Source organism: Morus notabilis, unplaced genomic scaffold (assembly GCF_000414095.1).
Source record: "Morus notabilis unplaced genomic scaffold, ASM41409v2 Scaffold115, whole genome shotgun sequence".
NCBI lineage: Eukaryota > Viridiplantae > Streptophyta > Magnoliopsida > Rosales > Moraceae > Morus > Morus notabilis.
In genome coordinates, this window is record NW_010361020.1 from 236,413 (window position 1) to 259,293 (window position 22,881).

Sequence of the window (22,881 nt, forward strand, 5' to 3'; positions counted from 1 at the left end):
ATATATAAATATATATATATTTCATTAGGATAATCCCATCTTGCAACCTTTGAACCTTTCCTGGATCAATCTACACTTAGAAGACTTACTACTATAGCTCTTTAGATGTATGTGTGTTTTGATTGGGTTGTGTGAGACCAATCTTCATTTTAAGTGTTGAATTGGGAGACCAAAAACATAATTTTTTTTTTACACTTAGCAGACTTACTACTATAGCTCTTTAGATGTATGTGTGTTTTGATTGGGTTGTGTGAGACCAATCTTCATTTTAAGTGTTGAATTGGGAGACCAAAAACATAATTTTTTTTTTACACTTAGCAGACTTACTACTATAGCTCTTTAGATGTATGTGTGTTTTGATTGGGTTGTGTGAGACCAATCTTCATTTTAAGTGTTGAATTGGGAGACCAAAAACATAATTTTTTTTTTACACTTAGCAGACTTACTACTATAGCTCTTTAGATGTATGTGTGTTTTGATTGGGTTGTGTGAGACCAATCTTCATTTTAAGTGTTTCTTCTTCTTCTTCTTCTTCTTCTTCTTCTTCTTCTTCTTCTTCGTAAATATATAATATATATATATATATATTTTTTTTTATATTTAGTTACCACCCTAAAATGGTTTTCCCGTTTAAACTATTTTTTTTTTTATAAAAAAATGACGATAAATAATTGTTATTCAATTAGTAAGGAAAAAATAAAAGACCACAATGATACTTAACTATTTAAAATTATATAAATAATATGTCAACACAAAATTATGCTTTTCTGTACTTTTTAATTAATACTTTTTTCTCTAATTATCTCAATTAAAATATGTTTTTCATAATTGTGAACCTTTCTTAACCACTATTTGATCATATGTACCTTCTAATTGATTTCTATATAATTTAGATACTAAAATCTTTTTCTCAAATTTGTTTTGCTTGTCTATACAGATATAACAAGTTTTGATTGATATTTGTAATTTAATTATATGCTTTTATTATTATTATTTAAATATTGTGCTTTTAAATGAGTTTATTAATCTTTTTTACTAGTTTCTCTATTAAAACACCTTCCTACCAATATGTCTATTCTTAAGTATTTTTTTTATTACAATCTTCTAAAATATTTTATAAACATAGCCCTTGTAAATACTTTTTCACCTAATTTCTTTGATTAATAGTTTGGCTTATAAATATCCTTATTTGAGCATTGTTTTATAATTTTGAAAATATCTTCTTATATGTATTTCAAAATAATTTGCAGTTTAATTTATCATACTAAACTTTATTTGATTAAAATATGTTGTACTTAATGTATTTTTTTCTAAACTAAACTACCAAGAGAATTATAAATTACGAATAAGAGAATAATGGATTCAAAACAAGTTGTTTGAACTATAATTTTAAATTTTAAATTGTTTTAGAAAAAACACTATTATATAACTTTTTAAAATTTAAATTTTTATAATAAAAAATACTGTAACATAACCTTCAATTGGGATTTGAACTCCTTTACTAAACAAGCCTTTATTGATTGGAATTTTCTTGATGGATGATTTGAAAAATTTTTGTAACTATAATTTATTACAAATGTAATTACAAATACAATTCTTCTAAAAACAATTCAAAACAAAATTCCATGGGCCCGTTTGTTTGCGTTTTCGTTTTCGTTTTTCACGGTTTTCAAAGCAAAAAAATGAAAACGGGTGTTAAAAACGTGTTTGGTGCAATTTTTTTTAAAAAACAAAACCAAAAACGTTTTTGTCTTTTTGTGGAAATCAGAAAACGAAAAAAAGGTGTTTTCATTTTCTTGTTTTCGTTTTCTGTTTTCTGAAAAACGGATTTCACTTTCTTTTTTTCTTTTTCATTTTCTTCCCTCTGAAACCGTTTTTGTATTATATATGTTTAATTAATATATTTATTTAATATATTATTATTTAATATATTTAATAATATTATTTATATAATATATTTAATAATATTATTTATTTAATATATTTAATATATTATTTATATAATATATTTAATAATATTATTTATTTAATATATTATTACATGTTTTCAAAAATTAAACCACCAAACGCAGTTTCAGTTTTTTTTAAAACTGAAATCAATCTCTAAATAAAACTACCAAACGCATTTTTAAAAATAATTCAAAAATAAAACTAAAAACGTTTTCATTTTCATTTTCGTACAAAAAATAAAAACATTTTGAAACCAATTCCAAACGCACCCCATATTTTGCCCTCCTCTCTGGATCCCTCTAAAAATTAACAGGCACTCTACGACGCTAGATCTAAAGACATAACTATAAACCCCTCATTTTCTCTCTCTTACTCTAATTTCCCCCGATCTCTCTCTCTTGCAGGAACTTTCTCTCTCTAAAATTCTATTATCTGTATACACCTATAGATACATACACCGACACCTGGGGGTGTTGATTGCTGATGCGATTGTGCGCTTGATTCTGATTTAATCGCAGATAGATCTGAGGTGAATTCTTCATTTCTTATGTTTTCTTCGTTCAGATCTGTTCATGTTTTCCATTTCTATGTTTTCGTATAATGCTGGATTTTGAGCTCGGAACTGTTGAAAATGATTTGAAGATTCCGAATCCAGGAAAGCGAAATCGGAATGAATGCGTTTTAATTTGTGTTTGGGATTGAAAATGGTTACATTTTTCTTTGGGATCAAACAGGTTGAGGAAATTGAATTTTTTGTGTGGATTTTGATTTAGGTTTCAGATTTGATTGAGGATTTGATGTTTTTTTGTTGAAATTTGCGAATGGTTGATGCGATTGGGTTGGTTGCAGAGTCGGGAGCGAAAATGTTGACGAAGTTCGAGACAAAGAGCAATAGAGTGAAGGGACTGAGCTTCCATAGTAAGAGGCCGTGGATCCTCGCGAGTCTCCACAGCGGGGTGATCCAGCTATGGGACTATCGTATGGGGACTCTGATCGATCGATTTGACGAGCATGAAGGACCAGTTCGCGGTGTTCATTTCCACAAATCTCAGCCTCTCTTTGTGTCTGGAGGTGCGAATTAATTCCATTTCCAGTGATAAATTCTCCAATTTACCTTGGATAATTAATTTATTCAATTGTGAATTTTATGGCCAAATTTCCTCGATTTCATTTTGTTTTTTGGTTGGAAATTGTGAACGTTAATGGTATTCTTGTAATTGTTAAATATGTTTAGATCCATGCCCTAGTACACTGCTGATTAAGTTTAAGGCATTTATTCTAAATGGAAAAAGAAAGTTGATTATTTTTTAGGTATTTCATATAATTCATAGATCTAGGTTAGTATTCTCTGGTTGAGGTTAAGAGAGCTGGAGTGAAGAGATAGGAATTATATTAGTCATAGACTTGCACTTATTGGTCCCGTTCATTTCGCTGATACGAGTTTAGAATTCGAGTTTTGCTACAGTAAAAAGCTCTCACAAACAATCACATCTAACTTTTTTGCTACAGTAAAAAGCTCTCACATAAAATCACATCTCAACTCAAATTAAAAACTCGAATCAGCGAACTAAACGGGCCCATTATTATTATAGGAGACGAAAATTTCATTAAACAAATAAAAACATTACAGGAGATTTAGGACGGATGAGATATCCATCCTAAAAATACAAAAATATATAAACAACGACCAAACACAAATAGACTATAAGACCACACTAATAATCAGCCCACATTTAGAAATTACAGACCAGAAAACTCTTAAAACAGACTAAACCAAAACGTCCTCCCAACTAAGCAATATCAACTATCAAGGATAATGGAAAATCCTCAAATGGTTTATCTGTAGAAGCCCATAGAGAAGCAATAAAGTTAGCCTTCTCAAACAAGTCTTCAATAAGCATCTCCTTCTCTTCAAAGATCCTCTGATCTCTCTCAAGCCAAACCACCCAGAGAGTTGCTAAAACCATAGCTTCCAACTTTTTTACCTTCCTTCCCCCTTCCAAAACCAAATAAATCTTTTACCAGAATTGCGTTACTTTGGGCAGGAAAGACCCAAGAAAGTGAAGCAGCTCCCAATACCTTAGACCATAATTTCCCAGCCACCTTGCAATGGAGGAATAAATGATCCACTGATTCCGCAGTCTCTCTGCACATAACACACCAACTAGGAGACAAAACAAGATTGGGATGTTTCTTCTGCACTAAGTTACTAGTATTCAGTTTCTTATGAAAATAATAACCAAGTAAAAACCTTAACCCGAATATTAAGCCGCTGAAACTGAGATAAAATTAAATGGTAGTGGCAGGTTGCTGAAATCAGTTGATAAAAAGACGGAGAGTTTTTTTATGTTATATCTACAACAAAGATGTTTCTACAATCAAATATCAACCTCCTACGTTCCTTTTTTTTCATTTTTTTTTTAAATATCAAGGTTCAAGATTGAAGATGGGCATGCGTTTCAGATTGTTGCTTCATGATTCTTTCGAGTTCCCCCTCCCAAGCGTCAAGTTCTTTCGCGGACCGAAAATGATTGAGATTGGAATATTAATTTGCCTTTTAGTTTTATTTAATCTGGGATTTGTGTTATTGGGGTTAATTTCTGATTATCAAGTTTCTTATTTTATTTTGGTTCAGTTTCTTAGCTTGTCATGTAGTTTACCTATAATTAGGGTAGCTTGCAATTTAGAGTTTTGGCTGATGAATGAATATTGAGATTATTAGTTTCCCCTTTAAGTTCTCGTTTTGTCTCTACGGTTCCCGTTCTATTTCACTTTAGTGGTTCTATTTCTCTAACTTGGTTCTACCATTCTATCTAGATTCTATCTCTTGTCTCTTGGTCTTGTACCATATATTTATATATATATATATATATATATATTTGTATGTATTAAATATTTTATATTATATTATATATACACAAATTTGCTATGGCAGTGTAATTGCATTAACTGTGTTGATGTATCAACTAAAAATAATGAAGACTGTCCAAGTGGTAAAAAATATAGTATATATAATATAGTATATATTTTTGGGAAACTGTATGCCACTCAATGGTGTGAGAGTGTGATGGTGTTCATTTTCACAAATCTCAACCTCTCTTTGTGTCTGGAGGTGCGAATTAATTTGCCTTAGATAATTGATATATGCAATTGTGAATCTCGTTGTCAAATTTCTGTGATATTTATTTCTTTATGTTTTTTGGTTTGAAGTTGTGAACGTTAATGTTATTCTTGTAATTGCTGAATATTGCTAGATCCATAGAACACTGCTGAATATGTTGAAGGTGTTTATTCATGGAAAAACAAAGTTGATTATTCTTTAGATGTATTTTATAAATCACAGATCCAGGTTAGCTGCTCTGACTGAGGTTGAAGAGATCTGAAGTGATGGGATAGGAATTATAGCAATTATAGACTTGGCTTTAGAAAGATAAAGCCGCTAAACTGTGTAAAATTATATTGGCAGGTTGCTTACATAAGTTAATCAAATTGGTGATACTATACTTGAGTATTTTTCTCACCCCTTTCCCCATATATTCTGTTATTTTATATACCAATCGGACAGTGCCTTTTGATTGTTAGATGATGTATCAATACAGTTTTTGCAATTATGTTGCCCTAGAAATTCGCTCTCTTTGAAAATTTGGAAATTGTATGCCACTGAACTGTGTGACTGTGAAGATCTGTTAATCGGATTAAGATCTAATTCAATTTCTTCATTTTTTTTCTCAGTACAAAAGGTTATGTTTTTGTTGTTCAGAATTTAGTGGCTTAACTAGAAGCAGAAAGTACGAATATGAAATTCATTTGAAATTCCAAATCTTCCTAGGGGAGTGTTCTGGTGCAGTCATGTAACATTTCAGTGTTGCTATTTTAATGCAGCACCAGATATATAGTGCAATTGATGCATTGAAAGTTCCCAACTACTTTTGTTTTTTTGTTTGTTTTTTATTACAGGGGATGATTACAAAATTAAAGTTTGGAACTACAAGCTGCATAGGTGTCTTTTTACTCTTCTTGGACACCTTGATTATATTCGAACCGTGCAGTTCCATCATGAGAACCCATGGATTGTAAGTGCCAGTGATGATCAGACTATTCGCATGTGGAACTGGCAGTCACGCACTTGTATTTCTGTGCTAACGGGCCACAACCATTATGTTATGTGCGCTTCCTTCCACCCCAAAGAAGATCTTGTTGTGTCAGCCTCTCTTGATCAGACAGTTCGTGTTTGGGATATTGGTGCCTTGAAGAAGAAAACTGGATCTCCTCCTGGGGATGACATGCTGCGTTTGAGTCAGATGAATACAGATCTTTTTGGTGGTATCGATGCTGTTGTGAAGTATGTTTTGGAGGGCCATGATCGAGGTGTTAATTGGGCTGCATTCCACCCCACCCTTCCTCTGATTGTCTCAGGAGCAGATGATCGCCAAGTTAAATTGTGGCGGATGAATGGTATTCATATTATCGTTTTTACCATATAAAACTCACATTTTCTTGGCTGATTCACTTATGTAGTGAATACAATTACTTTATTTCTTTCTACATGATTATCGTGCTTGATTATTTAAGTTCCTTTTATTGGTTCATATATGTTTCTTTTATTTGGTGTTCAACCATGGCTTTGTACGTGAAATTAAGTCTTTAGTGGAATTTTTGTTTTGTTTCCAGATACAAAAGCTTGGGAAGTGGACACATTGAGGGGGCACATGAACAATGTTTCATGTGTTATGTTCCATGCCAAACAGGACATAATTGTATCCAATTCAGAAGACAAAAGTATTCGTGTGTGGGATGCAACAAGGCGAACTGGGCTCCAAACATTTCGCAGAGAACATGATCGGTTTTGGATTCTTGCAGCTCACCCTGAGATGAACCTTTTGGCAGCAGGTCATGACAGTGGCATGATTGTATTTAAGTTAGAGAGAGAACGGCCAGCATTTTCAGTGAGTGGTGATAGTCTCTTTTATGTTAAAGAACGGTTTCTGCGGTCCTATGAATTTTCAAGTCAAAAGGATGCACAAGTTGCTCCAATTAGACGCCCTGGTTCCACCAGTTTAAATCAAAGTCCTAGAACTCTCAGTTACAGCCCTACAGAAAATGCCATCCTCGTATGCTCAGATGCTGAGGGGGGCTCTTATGAATTGTATACCATACCTAAGGACAGCATTAGTAGGGGTGATAACGTGCCAGATGCAAAGAGAGGTGTTGGGGGCTCTGCTGTTTTCGTGGCTCGTAATCGATTTGCTGTTCTTGATAGAAGCAGCAACCAAGTATTGGTTAAGAATCTGAAAAATGAGATTGTGAAGAAAAGTGCCCTTCCAATTGCTGCTGATGCCATATTCTATGCTGGAACTGGTAACTTGCTTTGTAGAGCAGAGGATAGAGTGGTTATATTCGATCTGCAGCAGAGGTTGGTTCTCGGTGATCTTCAAACTCCCTTTGTCAAGTATGTTGTTTGGTCTAGTGACATGGAAAATGTTGCATTGCTTAGCAAGCATGCTATCATCATTGCCAGCAAGAAGCTTGTGCACCAGTGCACTCTTCATGAAACAATCCGTGTCAAGAGTGGTGCTTGGGATGACAATGGCATATTCCTCTATACAACTCTAAATCATATTAAGTACTGCCTCCCGAATGGAGATAGTGGAATAATTAGAACCCTGGATGTTCCAATTTACATCATGAAGGTTTCTGGAAATGCCATATTTTGCTTGGATCGGGATGGGAAAAACAGAGCCATAGTTATGGATGCCACAGAATATATTTTCAAGCTGTCCCTACTGAAGAAGAGATATGACCGTGTTATGAGCATGATAAGGAGCTCACAACTCTGTGGGCAGGCAATGATTGCTTATCTTCAGCAGAAGGGTTTTCCTGAAGTTGCTCTACATTTTGTGAAAGATGAGAGAAATCGTTTCAATCTGGCTCTGGAGAGTGGAAATATTCAAATTGCTGTTGCATCAGCTACGGCAATTGATGAAAAAGATCATTGGTACAGGTTGGGGGTAGAGGCTCTTCGTCAGGGTAATGCAGGTATTGTTGAGTATGCCTACCAGAAGACAAAAAATTTTGAGAGGTTATCCTTCCTGTATCTCATAACTGGTAACACGGACAAGCTATCCAAGATGCTGAAAATTGCCGAGGTTAAGAATGATGTCATGGGCCAATTCCACAATGCTTTGTATTTAGGTGATGTTCGAGAACGTATCAAGATCTTAGAGAATGTGGGTCACCTGCCACTTGCCCACATCACAGCGTCAGTTCATGGACTTCATGACATTGCTGAGCGTTTAGCTGTTGAATTGGGAGACAACATTCCTTCTTTGCCGAAAGGGAAAGTGCCTACCCTTATGATGCCCCCAACTCCTGTCATGTGCGGTGGTGATTGGCCTCTTCTAAGGGTAATGAAAGGCATATTTGAAGGAGGTCTGGATAATATTGGTAGGGGCGCTGCAGTTGAAGAGGATGAAGCTGCTGCTGATTGTGACTGGGGTGAGGAGCTGGACATGGTTGATGTTGACGGCTTACAGAATGGGGATGTCTCTGCAATATTGGAAGATGGAGAAGCGGCTGAAGAAAATGATGAAGAGGGAGGATGGGACCTTGAAGATTTGGAGCTGCCTCCTGAAGCAGACACTCCAAAGGCTTCTGCAAATGCAAGGTCTTCTGTTTTTGTTGCTCCAACTCCTGGCATGCCTGTAAGCCAGATTTGGACCCAGAGATCGTCCCTTGCTGCTGAACATGCAGCAGCGGGCAACTTTGATACTGCAATGCGGTGGCTTAACAGGCAGCTTGGAATCAAAAACTTCGCTCCTTTGAAATCCATGTTTCTCGATCTCCACAATGGCAGCCATTCATATCTACGAGCATTTTCCTCTGCTCCAGTGATATCACTAGCAGTTGAACGTGGGTGGAATGAATCTGCTAGCCCGAATGTGAGGGGCCCTCCAGCACTTGTGTTCAATTTCTCACAGTTGGAAGAAAAACTCAAAGCTGGATACAAGGCTACCACTTCTGGGAAGTTCACTGAAGCTCTTCGCCTCTTTCTTAACATTCTTCACACAATTCCTCTGATTGTTGTTGAGTCTAGAAGGGAGGTCGATGAAGTCAAGGAGCTGATTATTATTGTCAAGGAGTATGTGCTAGGCTTGCAAATGGAGCTGAAGAGGAGGGAAATCAAAGACAATCCGGTACGCCAGCAGGAGCTAGCAGCCTATTTCACTCACTGCAACCTCCAGCTGCCACACTTAAGGCTTGCTTTGCTAAATGCCATGACTGTTTGCTACAAGGCAAAGAACCTTGCTACCGCTGCTAACTTTGCCAGGCGGCTTTTGGAGACCAATCCCACCATTGAGAACCAAGCTAAGACCGCAAGACAAGTGCTGCAGGCTGCTGAGAGGAACATGACTGATGCGTCGCGGCTGAACTACGATTTTAGGAACCCATTTGTGATTTGTGGAGCAACTTATGTGCCGATTTACCGAGGACAAAAGGATGTTTCCTGCCCATACTGTAGTTCACGGTTTGTGCCAAGCCAGGATGGTCAGATCTGTACCGTTTGTGATCTTGCTGTTGTTGGAGCAGATGCTTCTGGGTTGCTGTGTTCTCCATCTCAGATTCGATGAAGCTGCTTAACCAGGAGAATTATTTGACCTTTTTTTTTTTCCTGCACATCCTTTTGGCAGCAGAGGCAATTATGTGGACTCATTTGTATCTGTTGGTAAGAGGTAAGAAATTCTATAGAAGAGTTCGATTTCAAATGAGTCATTTGGTGCTATCTCTTTTCCTTCAGGCTATCCCTTTTTGTTTTTCTTTAAATAGTTTATTATGCTTTTCAATGTAATAAACAGATTCAGAATTTTGTTTTCGGCTTTTCTTGTTTATTGCAAGAATGGTCAAGGCCCATGTTAAAATAGATGATGGTTATAGGAAGGATACTTTACTTATCAATGTATGCAAAATTTGCTTATCCTTGTGATGATTTGAATATCAATTTGTTGGCTATGAAAGTAATACAGTGCCAGCTTGCAATGGTGTTTTCCCATATGTATCCCCTAGTTTGATGCATTATCGTAACTCTCGCTCTCTTTTTTGTTCCTTCAAAGGTGGTTGTTTATTTAAATATTAGGTACCTGTGGAGACATTTTCTTTTCGAGCAAATCGTCCTCCAAAGAAATTTTGTTTTGGTTAATTTAATGCCATTCAAGGCAGAGGTCGTTTATATTATCTTGTTCTCTTTATTTGTTGCCTACTTGCCCTTGATTTCAAGACTTGGAGGCGTAGAACCTTAAGCCCTGACGTATTGATGTTTTTGGTTCTGGAAATTGGGGATCATTGATGTCATCCGGCTCCCCACCCTGACATTTTGACGTTAACCGTGTTTGTTTTGGAAGCATATGATAATGCTTGATGCTTCAGCCAAGATGATTTCCTGTCCATTGCGAGTTGGGACCTTGATGCGTTTTTGGTAACGCAATTAAAAGTTCGTGTATGACAATCTTTTGTGAAAATTGATAGTCATTGAGAATTCTGCTACTGCTTGATTATTTCGTGCTTGAGAGTGCGAATCGAAATTGATTAAAATGGTAAATATAGTAGATGGTAATTCAAAATTTATACTATACGCCGGCCATTTGTAGGCCGGTGAAATATATATTTAAAAGATTTTAGGTGGGTTCATTATACACATATATCCATGACTGATTCACTATTGTATTAACAAGAACTTACACCAGGCCTGTTACAGGCCTGCACAGTGCAGGGCCGGGCCTGAGAAGAAAAATTCAGGCCCGGTCTAGGCCCACGGCCCTAGGTCATAAGGGCCCGGGCCCAAGCCCTTCACGGGCCGGCCCCGGTCTTTGTATTTTTTTAAAATTTAATTAAAAAAATATATCACATGCCCCAAAAGATGTGATTTTATTGAATTGACATAATAGAAATAAGTACACATAAATGACTGTCTCGTTAAAAACCTTGCCAAGTAAAACCCGTGGGGAGATCAGGACAAAACCTTAGCGAAGGAAAAAAGAGTGCAGTAGCTAGGAATAGTAAATTACAAACCTAAGTGCTTCCAAAAGATTATGTGATTTCTAAGTTAGAAAAATATTCTTGCATTGAATCATCTGTGTATTGTTGTTTTCGTCTTCTGGCATCTTTCCAGTCTTTAACGCACATTAGCCCCTCCAAGATATCTAGATGCATTTTGCTTCTCTTCTCGTCAAGAATTCGGTTGCTTGCGCTAAAAGCTTGCTCCGATGCTACCGTTGATACTGGAGTTGTTAGAATGTCACGAGCTATTACGGACAGTGTTGGAAAACGATCGGTCTTGCTCTTCCACCATTGTAAGATGCCTAGTTTGTCGTCATCAATTACAAAATTTGCTTCAAAACATTTTACTAGTTCGGTAAACGCTTGTGTTAAGGACGATCCTGTCGTTTTCTCTTTCTTCTTCAAGAAACTCCACGACAATCCTTTAGGCCCCGAACTGCTAGTTGACGACAAAGTTCCCTGTTCTTTTTTACCTGTGCTGTATTTTGCTTCATACAAACTAAAAACCTTTTCTAACATTTTCTTAGCGTCAGTAATAGTTAGTTGCATATCTATTTCTAAATTTTCTGCGGTAGCAGTCATCAATGATTCAGTCTCATCTACTTCGCACTTAGGATCTAAAATGGTTGTCAATGCATATAACATAGGACAACCTGACCAATAACTTTTAAATTTATTTTCCATTAACTTAACTATATTTCCAAAAAGTTCTGTATCCCTATAATAAGAAAATGTTTCTGAAATAGTAAATAGTTGATGTAAAGCTAAACGTGCAGTAGGATAATAAACTCGAGAAAGTAATTCAGCAGCATTGTAAAAAACTTCTATAAATTTAAAAAAATACTCACCAATCTGCCAATCAGGATCGAAAATTAAAATTTGATCGTTCTTACTGTTTACGCATGTCGTGATAAGCTGTGAATACGAGAGTGTTGCCTTCAACATTAAATATGTGGAATTCCACCTATGTCTCACGTCAGTTGAAAACTTTCTTGGGCGCATCTGACTGTTCCTACAATATTGTTTGAATTCTTGGAGCCGAGCTCCAGAACTAGATATGAATGATAATGATTCTCTAATATTTATAAGATTATATGAGATATGTTCAATTCCTACCTAAACTACTAAATTAATTATGTGACATGTACACCGTTGATGAAAAATTTTCCCCCCAAACGCTGGTTTCAAACTACATTTAAACATGTTAATTGCAGTTGTGTTAGCTGATGCATTATCAAAAGTAATTGTTAAAACTTTATCTTCTATCCCAAAAGACCCAAAAAATTCCATTATCATACCAAAAATAGATGATGCGTTATGAGGATATGGACATAAACAAAAATCAATTATTCTTTTTTGTAAAACCCAATCGTCATCAACGTAGTGCGCTGTGACACATAAATATCCAGTTTTATTGCACCCCTCCCACAAATCAGAAGTGCAAGAGACAGTAGTATTAAAAGTTCTAAAATTATCAACAAGAGATTGTCTCATTGCATAAAACACTTTCATGCAATCAGAACGAGTTGTATTCTACTTACCTGTTTAAATTGTGGGCAGAAGGCCGTCTGGATGAATTCTTCGAACGACGCATCATCTGTAAAAGAAAGAGGCAATTCGGCACTAGCTAGAAATTTAGCTAGTGCCTCACGAGCACATTGTGCATTGTATGTAAAATTTTGTAACCCCTGTGATGTGAGTGATAGTGTTTGTTGGCAGGAGTCCACACTCCCACCTTGGTGCAACGGTAGACATACTTTCTAATGTCTATTCAGATGACCAGTCCCCCCACCCTTTTTATTAGAAAAGTGTTTTTTACAATATTTACATCCTGCACAAATTTTTATTTCACCTGTTTTTAGATTTGGTCGGGGCTCCTCGGTGAAATGCTGACATGTCGGAGAAGTTAGCGGTCTTTTTCCCCTGCTGCGTTCTCCAGCTTCCCCATTGTGCACTGAAGCATTATCCACCGGAGCATTTCTGGTTCAGTGGGGGTGGGGTAGGGAGGCATCATTTCATCATAAAAAAATACCTCATCACCAAGCTCATGAAGAGCAGTGAAATCAAGGAAGTTTGGTGCGGTCATTTTCTGGAAATTGATTGAACTTGAACTTTGTAAATGAATGAGTAAGAAAATGAGTGAACGCGAGAAAAAAGTTTAGAATCAAAATCAAAGAGGCAAGTTGAGAGATAGAATGAGAGTGAGATGAGAAGTTGAGAGTGAATTTTTGTATGAGATTTAGGGTGGAATTAAGGGGTATTTATAGAGGTCTTTTAAGCCATTTTCGGATTCTTACCGTTGGGCCCTTCGCGGGCCCAACGGGCGGGGTTGTTTCACGGGGCGTTTCGCGCGCTTGGGCCGGGCCGAATCCGGGCTTGAGCCGGGCCGAACACGGGCCGTGCCGCGGGCCTCCAATGGGCTAGGGCCAGGCTTGGGCCGCGGGCTGAGAAGCCGAGGCCCAGTCCTAGCCCATTACACGTGCCGAGCCAGCACGACCCGTAACAATAGCGAACCAAGCCGTACCAAATCTGACACTATTACGACTGGGTCGGGCCGTCCCAGCCCATTTGACATCTCTATTCTCATATGACATTAAAAGTAGTAATAATAAATAAGAAGCTCCTAAAAGAAAGAAAAAAAAATTGGTGGAAAACTAAAATTTAAAAAGAGAAATTTAAAACGTTTTGGAATTTACATGTGGCATGCTAGGTGAACCCACGTATCCCCAAGTACGCGTGGACACACCCGAAGCAATAAAACAACAAAATCAAATCTCATCTCATTTTTCAAGCAAAAAAAAAAAAAAATTTCTCATCTCATTAACTGAAGTAAAGTAAAGAAAAGATAAAATAAGAGAGAGAGAGGGAGAGAGAGAGAAACTGAAAAACCGAACCACAAATCAAATCAAATCACAAGCAAAGAAGAAAGAAGTAGGACTATTTATAGGTTGGGTTGGTGCGGGGTAGAAATTTTTTTTTTCCGTCTTAAAGAGTGCGGGTTGCACATATTTGACCCCAACGATGTTAGAAAATTTTCACAATCCAACGATGTTCGAGTTGGGTTGAGGCTGTGCGGAGTGGGTTGGGTGATCGGTTTCAACATTCAAAAAATTAAAGACTTAAAGTTCAATATAATATTCAAACTTCATCATTAAATAGAAATAGCAACAATCCTTATCAGTCCGGTGAGAGAGCAACGGAGAAAGTGGGCAAGACGGCGGCTGAGAGAACTGAGCAATGAGGAGAGAGTTATGAAGGGGTTCATGGGAGGAGAAGAAGAGGGAAAACTGAAAAGGAATAGGCAAGAAGAAGGGGTTCACAGGAGGGGAGACCGAGAATGAGATTGTGAACCCTAATGTTAGCGAGCCTAGGGGAGAACTTGAGTAGTTCGGCTTGGGCCGAAAACTTAGAGGTATGTTGTGCGGGTTGGGTTGGGGATTGCGGGTTGTTATGGGCCCAACCCGCAATCCGCCCCAAATATTTCAGGCCAAAAGTATAATGAGCCGTAAATTTAAAAATAATACTGCGGGTTGCTTTTTTTTACTTGGGTTGGGACGGAATGAGTTGGGTTTCGGGTTGTTCGGGTTTATGAACAGCCCTAGAAAGAAGAAGAAAATGGACAAGAAGAGTTCAATGGCGTCTCTGTTCTCCGACGAAGACGAATACGACTTCTTGGAAATATCATCATCATCCGAAGAAGATGATGATTTGGGTCTGTCTCTGTCTCGGTCTCAGTCTCTCTCGCACTGGGAACTCATCAGCGCCTCAGACGCCGACGACGACTACGACTCTGAAGAGCCCAAACAAGAAAAACGACACCAAAAAGATCACCAAGATGAAGATAATGGGTTTGGATCTTCCCCTGTAAACGACCAAATTGCAATCGAACCTCTTCATTTTCTTGATGATGGCTATGGTGATTTCGATGATGATGATGATGATGATGCGTATGCTTTGAACGATGAGCTTGTTCCGTGGTCGGTGAACGGGAAATTCGGGAGACACAGAATGAGGAAGTTGGGGAAAAGGGGATTTACGAAGAAGATGTCCAATTCCAAGAGGTCGCCGTATTTGTTTGTGAGGCATGGGGCTGTTCGCGGCAAGCATGGTCTGGGTTTCAAGCACAGTTTCTGATCGGCTTCACTTCAAGATTTGGTCAGAGTTATTGACACGGTACGTCTTAGAATGTTCATATAATCTGGATTTTTAGATGTGGTGCTGTGATTGGAGCATTGAACTATGTTTAGGTTATTAGATCGGGGGGTTGGTTCGTCTGAGACCAATCTTCTTTAATTGTTTCTTGATATGTCCTTTGGAGTAGAACTATGTAAATAAATTTCTAGAGTTGCAAATATGATGATCTTTGTTTCTTTGCTTTTCATTTTCTTTTTCTTTTTTTTTCTTTTTTGGAATTTGGGTGTCTCTTTGATTGTTGATATAATCTGTTTTCTTATATTCTTTTTAGATGTGTATGCGTTTTGATTGGGTTGTGTGAGACCAATCTTCATTTTACTGCTTGTTTATATCCTTAGAATTCTGTAAATCTTTACATGGCAGCATATAAAACAATGATCTTCATTTTTTCATTTTTTTGTCTTTTACTTGGTTTTGATTGAGTGTGAAGAAGTATAGGAAGAATGGTATGGAGATGGGAAATGGAAGAATGGAAGAATGGAAGGCTAAAATGAAAACGGTTTTGATAGTGTTAAAAAAACTGGCGTATAGGAATAGCATACTTGTTCTTCAGTTCGATCATTATGGTAGTGATTATCCGTTATAATTCCTCTGTAATCTAATCTTTGGTTCTCTTGGACTTGGGACTATTGTTATACATGGTGCAAAACCATTTTTGTTGTAGAGGATATTGCCAAAGCCTAGTAAATGTCTCAATTTTGGTTCTTGAATTTGAATGTTTGGACTTGTGTATCTCTTAAAAGCGTGTTCTTCGCTATTAGATGGGTTTTGCTCGGCTTTACCAAAAATAAAAATGAAAAAGAAAAACTGGTTTCTTAAGACACAAGGGAGCAAGTGACTTGACTGAAGGATTCTTTTTCTTTTCTTTTGAGATGTTTTTAAGGTGGAGTGAGTGATTGAAGGATTCTCTTTTTCCTTTTGAGCTAGATTGAAAAAAGAAAAATTAAAAATTAACAACTGTTCTAAATGACATGGAGTGTGACTTGAATGAAGGATTCCATTTTAGCTTTAGAAAAGCTCTTTTAAGTTGAGAGCGCCATTAGCTTCTAGTGCTTTTGGTAGTTGGAATTCATCAATGCTTCTTCGATGTTGCAAAGATTAATTTAAACCATAAGCTTACTTCTTGTTGATAGATCATAGATGTTGAAAGGCGTGAAGACTCAGGAAATGTGAGATTATCATGAGAGATTATAAAGAAGTGTATTTAAGAGAAGCTTGACTACATTTATCATATCATTTATACACTCGCAAAAACCAAGTTTTTTTTTTTAAATCTTCTAGCGAACACCGGCATCATTAGAAAGGTTACATATTGAAACAGAATACACAACAAGAGAGGTTAAGCCACACACGACCACTCACTAAACCAAAGGAAAAGGCGCGGGCCACCCACACGACCGCAGGTGGCCTGACCACAAAAATAGCGACACCGACAAAGGTTTAAAAGAACCTCACACTCAAGCATTAGGCCCGACCACAAAAACTAGCGACACCGACAAAGGTTCAAAAGAACCTCACACCCAAGCAGTAGGCAATGCCCTACTCCCTCGTCTCTGGGACCGAGAGAGCCCACCAACACAGGCTATGCGCGGCAACATTCCCAGTTGCTTCTTCTTCACATGTGCAAAAATTTGCACCATTGTCTGGTTCAATTAAATCGCCATCATTGTTACAACTATCCAACAAATTAACACCCCTTTAGGCAATCATCTTCCCCAACTTTTAAACCCTTATACTGCCCCTTTCACTCCACTGTTTCCACAAAGTCATATACTATATAATGATAACTCACCATCACTACTATATTACCATGTCACTACAGTCTACATCCTCAACTTTTCTTTTTTTTTTTGGGGATATTAATTACAGCCTCAACTTCCCTACATCATCTCCTCCAATCTCATCTTGCAACTTTTGAACCTTACCTGGATCAATCTACATCTAGAAGACTTACTACTATAGCTCTTTAGATGTGTATGCGTTTTGATTGAGTTGTATGAGACCAATTTTCATTTTAGCTGTTGAATTGGGAGACCAAAAACACAAAAAAATTTTGGTTTTTTTTAAAAAAATCTTTTACTTATATATATATATATAATTTATTAAGATAATTTATATATATATATATTTATTAAGATAATCTCATCTTACAACCTTTGAACCTTATCAATCTACACCTAGAAGACTTACTACTATAACTCTTTATATGTGATGCATTTTGATTGGGTTGTGTGAGACCAATCTTCATTTTAGCTGATGAATTGGGAGACCAAAAATACAAATTTTTTTTGGTTTTTTTTTTTAGAAAAAAAATCTTTTACTTATATATATATATAATTCATTAAGATAATTTTTTAAGATAATTTATATATATATATATATATATTAAATAATCCCATCTTGCAACCTTTGAACCTTACATGGATCAATCTACACCAAGAAGACATACTACTATAGCTCTTTAGATGTGTATGCGTTTTGATTGGGTTGTGTGAGACCAATCTTCATTTTAGCTGTTGAATTGGGAGACCAAAAACACAATTTTTTTTTTGGTTTTTTTTAAAAAAATCTTTTACTTATATATATATATAATTCATTAAGATAATTTTTTAAGATAATTTATATATATATATATATATATTAAATAATCCCATCTTGCAACCTTTGAACCTTACATGGATCAATCTACACCAAGAAGACATACTACTATAGCTCTTTAGATGTGTATGCGTTTTGATTGGGTTGTGTGAGACCAATCTTCATTTTAGCTGTTGAATTGGGAGACCAAAAACACAATTTTTTTTTTGGTTTTTTTTAAAAAAATCTTTTACTTATATATATATATAATTCATTAAGATAATTTTTTAAGATAATTTATATATATATATATATATATTAAATAATCCCATCTTGCAACCTTTGAACCTTACATGGATCAATCTACACCAAGAAGACATACTACTATAGCTCTTTAGATGTGTATGCGTTTTGATTGGGTTGTGTGAGACCAATCTTCATTTTAGCTGTTGAATTGGGAGACCAAAAACACAATTTTTTTTTTGGTTTTTTTTAAAAAAATCTTTTACTTATATATATATATATAATTCATTAAGATAATTTTTTAAGATAATTTATATATCTATATATATTTTTTTTATTAAGATAATCCCATCTTACAACCTTTGAATCTTACCTGGATCAATCTACACCTAGAAGACTTACTACTATACCTCTTTATATGTGTATGCGTTTTGAGTGGGTTGTGTGAGACTAATCTTCATTTTAGCTGCTGAATTGGGAGACCAAAAACACAAATTTCTTTTGGTTTTTTTTTTTAGAAAAAAAATCTTTTACTTATATATATATAATTCATTAAGATAATTTTTTAAGATAATTTATACATATATATATTTCATTAAGATAATCCCATCTTATAATCTTTGAACCTTACTTGCATCAATCTACACCTAGAAGACTTACTACTATAGCTCTTTAGATGTGTATGCATTTTGATTGGGTTGTGTGGAACTAATTTTCATTTTAGCTGTTGAATTGGGAGACCAAAAACACAATTTTTTTTTGTTTTTTTAAAATCTTTTACTTATATATATATAATTCATTAAGATAATTTTTTAAGATAATATATATATATATATATATTTCATTAAAATAATCCCATCTTGCAACCTTTGAACTTTATCAGGATCAATCTACACCAAGAAGACATACTACTATAACTCTTTAGATGTGTATGCATTTTGATTGGGTTGTATGAGACCAATCTTCATTTTAGCTGCTGAATTGGGAGACCAAAAACACAATTTTTTTTTGGTTTTTTTTTTAATCTTTTACTTATATATATAATTCATTAAGATAAGTTTTTAAGATAATTTATATATATATATATATTTCATTAAAATAATCTCCTCTTGCAACCTTTAAACTTTACCTGGATCAATCTACGCCAAGAAGACATACTACTATAGCTCTTTAGATGTGTATGCGTTTTGATTGGGTTGTGTGAGACTAATCTTCATTTTAGCTGTTGAATTGAGAGACCATAAACACAATTTTTTTTAGTTTTTTTTAAATCTTTTACTTATATATATATATATAATTCATTACAATAATTTTTTAAGATAATTTATATATATATATATATATATTTCATTAAGATAACCCATCTTGCAACATTTGAACCTTACCTGGATCAATCTACACTTAAAGGACTTACTACTATAGCTCTTTAGATGTGTATGCATTTTGATTGGGTTGTGTGGGACTAATCTTCATTTTAGGTGTTGAATTGGGAGACCAAAAACACAATTATTTTTTGGTTTTTTTTTAAAAAAATCTTTTACTTATATATATATATATAATTCATGAAGATAATTTATATATATATATATATATTTCATTAAGATAATCTCATCTTGCAACCTTTGAATCTTACCTGGATCAATTTACACTTAGAAGACTTACTACTATAGCTCTTTAGATGTGTATACGTTTTGATTGGGTTGTGTGAGACCAATCTTCATTTTAGCTGCTGAATTGGGAGTCCAAAAACACAATTTTTTTTTTTGGTTTTTTTTAAATAATCTTTTACGTATATATATAATTCATTAAGATAATTTTTTAAGATAATTTATATATATGTATATATATATTTCATTAGGATAATCCCATCTCAACTTTTGAACCTTACCTAGATCAATCAATACCTAGAAGATGTACTACTATAGCTCTTTAGATGTGTATGCGTTTTGATTGGGTTGTGTGACACCAATCTTCATTATTTTTAGGTGTTGAATTGGGAGACCAAAAACACAATTATTTTTTTGGTTTTTTTTTTTAAATCTTTTACTTATATATTATATATAATTCATTAAGATAATTTATATATATATATATATATATCATTAAAATAATCCCATCTTACAACTTTTGAATCATACTGGATCAATCTACACCTAGAAGACTTACTACTATAGCTCTTTTAGCGTTGGAGCTGAAGCTACCAAATTCTACGTGAGATGATACCCATTTATTCGTAAAAGTGGAATTTCTCTGCAAATTGCCAAGTAATAGAAGAGTGATTTTTGTGCAAATTGATGGACTCCGTAGCTACCAAACTCTGCCTGAAATGACACCATTTATTCATGAAAGTGGGCTTCCTGTGAAAACTTGATTGTTTAATTACTAATTAGTTATGTGATATTCTATCTCGTTCTTTAATCCATGTAACTAAATTTTTTTTGGTTCTTATTTGACCTTTTTTTTCTTCTCTGATGGTTATTCATGTTAATTGATTGAATGGTAATGACAAAACCTTAAAGGTCAATGATTTTGATTATTTGCTTGATTGAGAGATGAGAAACGTATTAGTATTTCAAAAGGCAAAGTACTTTTTTTTTTCTTTTTTGCTAATCAAACTAACAAAAAGGCAAAAGTAGTTAAACAAAGCTAATTCTAGGTTAAATCTTGGTTCGGTATAAAACTTTTAATCAACCAATTAAGCAAAATTGCAAGGTACTATATAACATATTCCTTTTTCTTTTTTTTTTTTTCTAAGTTGGCAAATGACATATATGCCTACATATAGCTTTCTTTTTCCTATACACTAGAAATGGAGTAAGAACTACAGATATGTTAACAAGTAATATCAAGATATTTAATATTAAAAATAAAAAAACTAACATCAAGATATGATCGTAGGATTCATCAAAAAAAGATTTGATCATATGATCTTGTCATTCCTTTTTCGTTTCAAGAAAATAAACAGTATTAAAACTGTGGAAGCAATTATATGGAACTTACAATTGCTTCCTCCGTTTTTTTTCCTCCTATTCTACTTTGCAATTATTGTCCACTACACGAAATAGTAACTTTACACGTGTCAAGTGCCCGTTAAGCCTGTTAAGTTACTTTGGAAGGTAACATAAAAATTTCCCACGTCATTTGCTCTTTTTTCTATTGATGCTGTTTAGCGTCGTCGGTGATTTTACTACGCATGTGGACAAAGAAAAGGAAAAGGAAAAGGAAAATGTAAAGGCCTAAAGGGTAAGGCCACGCCTTAAGAAGATAAACTATGGTCACAACTTCAAAGAGTCCTTTCTTATCTTTGCAAGGACGAATATTAGTAAAGCTGTCAGATGACTTGCTTAATTACAGTGATGTCCTAATTCATGTCCTAGACTTTGTTTGGTAGAAAGAGATAGAACGTAAGAAAGAAAGATAAAAGAGGGTTAAATTGATGAGAAAAATTATGATTAAGATACAAAAGAATTATTTAAACTATGTTTGGAAGAGAAATTCGTATCATGATTTGAATTATGATTTGTGATTCATTACAGTATTTTTTTTCATAAAAAATACATGTAAAACGAGAATAATTCTGAATCATAATTTTAAATTAATGAACCAAACGTCTATTTATACTTTATATTACTTGATAAAATGGTGAGAGCGTTAAAAAAATAAACGATAATTATTTATTTAATTATTATATTATTCATTTCACTATTTATTAATAATTTCTCTAAAATAGTCTTTTTAACTTGAATTTGACGGATTTAAATTGATGGGCCCATAGTTAGAGTCTCCTCCTGTGTTAATAAGGTTATACACCACTTTTAAAAAGATCTTGTTAGTTTTTACCACTTCCTATAACTTCATTGATTGGTGGACATCATTTTTACTTGGTAAATCCGTATAAATAAAAAATTAATTTTAAAATTAAATAATGTTAGATAAAAAACCTAACCCCAATTTCACTTAAATTCCCAGTCCCTTATCGGAAAAAGTGGATTACTGGATATTCTATAATCAGAGGATCAGGAATTGTCGGATCTATAGTGGCATCACAAGGAGAAGGATTAATCAGAGGAATCACAGAGAATATGTTAATTGACTTCTCCTTTAATCCATGATCGCGCACAGAGAGATCTGGGTGTGAGCGTCGCGGCATCGTGGAGGAGGGAGGCGAAACGCTCGTTGGATTGCCGAGGAAGAGAGATCAAATAATAACGTTGGCGCTGGGAAGGGAGAATCTGGGTGTGAGCGTCGCGGCATCGTGGAGGAGGGAGGCGAAACGCTCGTTGGATTGCCGAGGAAGAGAGATCAAATAATAACGTTGGCGCTGGGAAGGGAGGGTGAAGAAAAAAAGAGTGAAACCCTAAATAATTTTTTCACATTTTTATAATCTTAAAGTGGTATTAATTTACAATTTTTCTATATAGAAGTCTTGAGCGGCCTTCTTGCCCAGGTCTGCTTAAGATACGAGCATTTGCAGTCGGGTTATTGTCCGACTGCATATGCCTAAAAGTGTTCTTTCCTCGTATAATGTATGGTAAGGGCAGTCTAAAATGGATCTCAAAGGACGAGCAGTGGGTCAGTCAAAAAAGAGGGGGAATGAATATCATAGCTTTCTATTTCTATCTTAGATGTGTGTTTGAATACCATTTATGTAGAAATAGTATTTCAAAAATTCACCCTCTTTTCCTTCATCCTTTCGATCAAACAATGGAGTTGTCCTTTCCTCCCACCTCTCTTTCTCTCCACCTCATCCCTCACTCTCCCTCCAACAAAACAAACTCTTAGGTTATGTTTGGTAGGAGGTTGTGAGAGATGGAGGGAGGGAGAGGGGCGGAGAAAAAGGATGAATCTCTTGTTTAGTAAGAAGGA

At 35.1% G+C, this 22,881-nt stretch overlaps 2 protein-coding genes across 3 annotated transcripts; both read left to right on the forward strand.

The window, feature by feature from the left end:
* The first annotated feature begins 2,291 nt into the window (after positions 1–2,291).
* LOC21409542 (coatomer subunit alpha-1) lies at positions 2,292–9,966 on the forward strand. Of its 2 annotated transcripts, XM_010097872.2 has the most exons (4): positions 2,292–2,479; positions 2,800–3,021; positions 5,908–6,405; positions 6,622–9,966. In XM_010097872.2, exons 2-4 carry the CDS (start codon positions 2,814–2,816, stop codon positions 9,576–9,578), a joined length of 3,663 nt encoding a protein of 1,220 aa, XP_010096174.2. In that variant the 5' UTR covers positions 2,292–2,479; positions 2,800–2,813; the 3' UTR covers positions 9,579–9,966. The 2 variants fall into 2 exon arrangements, with proteins under 2 accessions (XP_010096174.2, XP_024021343.1); XM_024165575.1 differs by lacking the exons at positions 2,292–2,479; positions 2,800–3,021 and adding an exon at positions 5,050–5,062.
* A 4,650-nt stretch (positions 9,967–14,616) lies between these two features.
* On the forward strand, positions 14,617–15,135 carry LOC21409543. The gene has a single exon (XM_010097873.1). It carries the CDS (start codon positions 14,617–14,619, stop codon positions 15,133–15,135), a length of 519 nt encoding a protein of 172 aa, XP_010096175.1.
* The last annotated feature ends 7,746 nt before the right edge of the window (positions 15,136–22,881 follow it).

What these genes read in the sequence shown, in the direction of transcription:
- LOC21409542 (XM_010097872.2), top strand. Translation starts at nt 2,814, where the DNA reads ATGTTGACGAAGTTCGAGACAAAGAGCAATAGAGTGAAGGGACTGAGC. An exon ending in GCCTCTCTTTGTGTCTGGAG is followed by an intron (nt 3,022 to 5,907) that starts GTGCGAATTAAT and finishes TTTTTATTACAG; the next exon opens with GGGATGATTACAAAATTAAA. An exon ending in TAAATTGTGGCGGATGAATG is followed by an intron (nt 6,406 to 6,621) that starts GTATTCATATTA and finishes TTTTGTTTCCAG; the next exon opens with ATACAAAAGCTTGGGAAGTG.
- LOC21409543 (XM_010097873.1), top strand. Translation starts at nt 14,617, where the DNA reads ATGGACAAGAAGAGTTCAATGGCGTCTCTGTTCTCCGACGAAGACGAA.